Source organism: Myotis davidii, unplaced genomic scaffold, assembly GCF_000327345.1.
Source record: "Myotis davidii unplaced genomic scaffold, ASM32734v1 scaffold472, whole genome shotgun sequence".
Lineage (NCBI taxonomy): Eukaryota > Metazoa > Chordata > Mammalia > Chiroptera > Vespertilionidae > Myotis > Myotis davidii.
The window spans coordinates 1,081,735-1,087,528 of NW_006283774.1; the positions used below are offsets into that span (position 1 = coordinate 1,081,735).

The window sequence follows — 5,794 nt, forward strand, 5'->3', positions numbered from 1 at the left end:
CTGCGCTACTACTGCCGCCTGCGCGGGATCCCGGGGCTGCACATCCCCAAGGTGAGGCCCCCAGGACTAGGACGGCCGGAGCGATGCCTCTCTGCTCCCTGCGGCTCGGGGCTTTGTTCCCAGTCGGGCCCCCTACCTGCCCCCACTTGGGCTGTTTGGTGTCCAGCCGCCCTGCCTCCCTGGGCTCCAACCCAGCCCTCCGAGGGCTCCCAGGCCCGAGCGTCCCTGGAGCCTCAGGAGTGAGCCCTGTCTGTCCTTCCTCATCGCCCAGCGGGGCAGCGGGAGGCGGAGGGGCGGGCTGGGGTCTGGGTGGGTTGTGCACAGACTCCTCTCCTCCAGGTGGCCGGGGACCTGGTGAGGGGCCTACCCGGGAGTTTACGGAAGTGAGTTTACTTCTCAGTGGTCCCTTTCATTGCCAAATTGACGCTTCAATGAAACTGTGACATGAAGAACAGCATTAGAGGATCCGTACTCACCCGGAAGCTCACCCACCGGTTTGTCCTCTGCCCGGAGGTCGCCAGCCTTTTCCATCTCGGCACTCAGACCCACGGGTGACGTCCTGTGGCACAAGAATTGTGTCGTTGTTGCTCTGAGAAAAGATTAGGTGTCACTTGGGTCCCTCCACACGGGACGCTGTGGCTGTGCTGGCTGCTGTCCCTTATTGGACAGTCTCAGGGGAGAGGCCAGCGCCCTGACCACCTGGCGGGGCGGCCTGTGTACACATCCCCGTGGCGCCCACCCGTGGAGAGCGGCCTGAGCTCTGGGAGACGTGTTGGGGGCTCCCCGGCCGCACAAGCCAGACCTCCCACTCGGCCAGCGTCTCTCCCTGACGCTCCAACAGGACGTGCTTGGCGTTGGGGGGAAGTCGGGTTCTAGGAAATGGCACGTGACTTGACGTTGCTGAGTAAACGGAGCCTTTTCCTGCCGTCATACGTCCTTCTTGGTGTCTCATTCTGAGGCTTAATAGCAGCTGAGGGTGCGTCTTAGAGACATCGGGACTCACTCCCCTGCCCCCCGTGGAGGAGCTGGCATGGAGGTGCCGTGGGGAGCACGGTGTGAGGCAGCGCAGACAGCGGCCCCGGAGCCGGAGCGGGGCTCCTCAGGGCCGGGCCCCTGACCCATCACTGTTGCTTTCCTTCAGGACGAGCCCAGCTCAGGGATGGACCCCTGCTCGAAGCGGTTCCTGTGGAAAACGATCACCAAGGAAGTTCAGGAGGGCTGCGCCGTGGTGCTGACCTCGCACAGGTGAGCAGGGAGCCAGCTGCGGGCCCACAGGCTGGGGCTGGGCTCCGGCTGCCCACAGGGTCCTCCGTGTCCACAGCAGCCTGTGCCCTCCACTGACCCAGGGACAGGGGAGCCGCACAGCCAGGGCCGTGGCCAGCGGCAGCACAGCTGGAATCCGCACCTGGGGCCTGCTGGGTCCAAGGTCCCTGGAGAGCCGGGCCTCTGGCTTCCTGGGCCCTCGGGCCTTTCCGTCTGAGGCCGAGTCCCCAGCAGGAGGATGAGCTGACGTGAAGACAGCAGCCTCTGAGTTTGGTCTCCTGGCTTCTTGCTCACAGAATTCATCTTGTGATTCGATGTCAGAACCTCCGTGGCCGAGCAGCACTTGCATGTGAGGCTCACAGAGCCGCTCCCGGCGAGTGGGCTGCGTGCTTGGCTGATGAGGCCCGAGAGAGGGGTTGGCCTCTGGCCCTCCCTCCGTGGTGGGTGCAGACCGTGTCTGCGGGCCTCGCGGGGCCCCACGGGTCTGGGGGTCTCTGTCCTTTCTTTTTGGCCCTGCTTTCTCTCGTCTCGGATTTGACCGTCTCTATCGGTTCATCTTCACGGTCACCGCGTCTCTCCTCCGTCTCTCCCCGTCAGGTGTGCAGGGCCCTGCAGGGACGGCTCATCTGGAAGCTTCCCCTGCCTTTCTTTTTAAAGATGCATTTCCGTCCCCTGCAGACTCTCTGTTGTGATGGCCATGTGATGGCATTGTCAGACGTCGCTGTCACTCTGTAAACATAGTGCTTTTGGTGGCCGGACACATTTCCGGGGGCCACGTTGAAGCGTTCCTGCTCATCTGACATCTGGGACACGTGGAAAAGGCTCCTGTGCCGTGGCCTGAGCGCACCACGCATTCGTTGTTTCTTGCATGTCTAGGGTTTGCGGAGAGGTGGACGTTTTAGGTATTAAAGGTCCACCCGGACCTGACTCCTCTCCTCTCCAAGCGCTGGTGTTGCCAGGGTGTTTGTGGGTCGTTGTGGGTCTGTGTGGGGTTGCCATTCCAGGGGTAAATCTCCGAAACTCCCCGAGGTGGGCGAGCAGTGACCGATGCCTCCGCCAAGTGTGTTTCTAAATGTTGTCATTCTTTTTTTTTTTATGGTTTTATTGCTTATAGTATTTCAAAGGGTTATTACATATGTGTCCCTTTTTTCCCCGCCCTTGACAATCCCCTGGCCTCCCCTACCCCCCAGTGTCTTTTGTCAATTGGTTGTGCTTATATACATGCATACAAGTCCTTTGGTTGATCTCTTACCCCCCTCCCTCCTGCCCCCCAACCCTCCCCAGCCTTCCCGCTGCAGTTTGACAATCAGTTTGAGGCAGCACTGCCTCTGTATCTATTATTGCTCAAAAGTTTATAATGGTCTCTATTATCCATGAATGAGTGAGATCATGTGGTATTTTGTATTTGGTTCTTGCTTATAATTTCACTGAATTTTACTTCAAAGATTTGAAGCCATTATCTAAAACACATATTGCCAGCCAGGGCATGAGCCTAGGTGCTGAGGTCCTCCCAGATGGCTCAGCCGCCTCGAGCAACGGGATTCTGACCGGGTAGGGATCTGCGTGTGGACAGGGAGGACACCGGGCCCAGGCATTTCCTAGCTGCCTAGGCTGCTTCCTCCTGGGTTCCGTGGTCCCCGAGACGTGTGTGGGGAGCCGGGGACCACGTGGAGTGTGTGGCTGCGCAGGCTCTGCCCTGCCCACGGGGTACAGCCTGGCAGGTGTGGGCCACCCTGGCCCCACCATGTTGTCTGGCAGGTGTGTGGGCCCGGCCGCACCGTGTTGTCTAGTGGAGCCCAGCTCAGGCCGGGGCTGGAGCCATTGGCGCCGGCCGTCCCCTCGGCTCTAAGACAGTCACGGCACCGACCACGGAGTGGGGTGTGGACATTGCCCAGTGGTTCAGCTGTGAGTCCTCGTGCCTGACTCGCAGCAGCCACATGGGGAAGCTGGAGGCCTCAGCTCAGACCTTCCCCCGGCTCCGCAGGTGTCCACTGCGTTTCTCCGGTGGCTCACGCCTTGGTTAATATGCAGGATTCGGAAATGGCTGTCGTTGCTCATTGTGCCCGGTTTAGAGTTGTTTTGGGGGAAGGGACTTGTCAGTCTCTCCATTGGTTGTGACCAGAAGTTCTGCCTTTTTAACTTCTGTATGTGTTTGCTCTTCAGAAAATAGAACTTCCCGTTTAAATGAATTAAATGTGACAAATGCACTCTTGCCTGACATGACCCCTTTGCTGGCCAATTCTGGAAACTCCGCCTGCCCTCCCCGTGCTGCCTCAGGTCGGGGGGGCGGGGCTCTGAGGTTGGGTGCCAATGTCACATGACACACCCCTCCCGCGCCCACATTTCACATGACTATCCGACTGCCTCAGAGGACCCACCGCTGCGGTGCCTCTAGCAGCCCCTGCTCACAGCGACACCGTGGCCTCGGGTCATGCCTCTGTCCACGTCCACACCCAGAGGTCCGAGGGCCTGTCGTGCCAGCAGGACGGCCCGGTGACTCCCTCTTCTCCTCACTCCTGACCCTGGTCCTGGGGGCCACAGGGGCAGGAGGTGCGGGTGGGAATACGGAGAGGAACTACAGTTAGTCCAGGGTTGGCCAGGCCTGTGCCTCCTCCCTGACCTCAGGCCACACACGTTCTGAGATGTTAATGTCTCGTCTGCGCTATCCTCTCCTGGCCCAGTGACCGCCCTGCAGTGCCTGGTACACGACCTCTGTCACTGTCCCAGCCCCACGCGATGTGGTCCCTAAACAGGGCCACCCACCCCTCCCCTTAGTCTTCCTGCCTCTCAGAAATGCTTCTAAAGACAGACATAAGAATCACTCTAAATTTCTCATCCAGAGTGATAAAATGTTGATGGGCATGGTACCATAGCCTTATTATAATTAACTAGAGGCCCAGTGCATGAAATTCGTGCACTTTGTGGTGGGGGTGGGTTCCCAAGCCTGGCCTTGCCCTCTCACAGTGCGGGAGCCCTGCAATCCATCTCCCCAAAGAGGTAGGCCCCGCCCACCCATCCGGGGCTCCTTGATGGATTGCCCTAAAGAGGTAGGCCGGAGCCGGAGGTCCTGCCCCACGCCGCATGGAGCCACCAGGACCCACCCACCTGTGCGTGCCTGCAGCCTCCTGGTAATGGATTGTTACGGCCTGAGGGCGTGACGACCACATAGGCTTTTATTAGTATAGATGTTAGATTTTATATAATTATAAGAATACAGTTAAAAATTATAAATCTTCATTAAATATTTTGTATCAAAATAATATGAATTTATATTACAATATGAGTTATAATTACAAGTTTCATTGTTATTTACTATATTGTATTGTACATTAAATATCACATTTATTTTTATATATGGTAAACATATTTTATACAGTTTTTTTACTAATCACATTTAATGTTTATGCTTATCATATTTGACAGTTACCAATCATATTTTACATTACAATAATTTTGTATAATTTTTATATTGTAATAATTTCCCATTCTAAAAATATCCATTCTTTTCCTTTTTTTAATGCATCTTTCTGTTGATTGATGTCTTCATTTAAGTCCATCAGGAAACTTTTTTCTTTCCATAAATGTCACCGCTTTGGGAGGGTCCTTCTTGCTGAGTCGCAGTTTGTGCTGTAGCTGGAGGCGCTCACGGATCTCACCTGCTTCCTGGGCTAGAAACACGCAGGCGCTTGGTTATTGTGGGGTCGGCGCCCACCACTGAGAGGTGCTCTCTGTGATGCTGACCGGGTGCCGGCTGACCTATGACCTGCGAACCGGCTGACCCGCAGGTGTGGGTGCCGGCTGACCTGCAGGTCTGCTGACCCATGACCTGTGGGTACTGGCTGACCTGCAGGTACCAGATGACCTATGACCTGTGGGTGCCAGATGACCTGTGGGTGTGGATGCTGGCTGACCTGCGGGTACCAGATGACCTATGACCTGTGGGTGCCAGATGACCTGTGGGTGTGGATGCTGGCTGACCTGCGGGTACCAGATGACCTATGACCTGTGGGTGCCAGATGACCTGTGGGTGTGGATGCTGGCTGACCTGCGGGTACCAGATGACCTATGACCTGTGGGTGCCAGATGACCTGTGGGTGTGGATGCTGGCTGACCTGCGGGTACCAGATGACCTATGACCTGTGGGTGCCAGATGACCTGTGGGCGGGCCGGCGTCTCGCTGCTTTGCTGACGTGCTCCCTCCCCCCACAGCATGGAGGAGTGTGAGGCCCTGTGCACGAGGCTCGCCATCATGGTGGACGGCAGCTTTAGGTGCCTGGGCGCCCCCCAACACATCAAGGACAGGTACGTCTGCTTCTCTCCCCGCCTAGTCGCTGTCGTCCGCAGCAGAGACGGGGTGGTGCCTGGAGGTGCTTCCCCGCCAGAGGGAGCGGGTGATGCCTCAGCTCAGGGCCCGGCCCTTCCCTGCTGCCCCCGCTGTCTCCTTCCCCGGGGACGGGGACACTGTGGGCTCGGGAGGGCTGGCCGTCCATGGCAGAGTCGAGATGAAGATGGACAGGCTGTCCTGCAAGAC

General features: G+C 57.5%; 1 protein-coding gene across 1 annotated transcript in view; it reads left to right on the top strand.

Annotated features, from left to right (window-relative positions):
• ABCA13 (ATP binding cassette subfamily A member 13) overlaps positions 1-5,794 on the top strand; it is a 143,734-nt gene that overhangs the window by 133,347 nt on the left and 4,593 nt on the right. Inside the window, 2 exon segments of the mRNA XM_006754021.2 lie at positions 1,142-1,245; positions 5,473-5,565. Of these exon segments, the coding sequence (XP_006754084.2) occupies positions 1,142-1,245; positions 5,473-5,565 (197 nt within the window).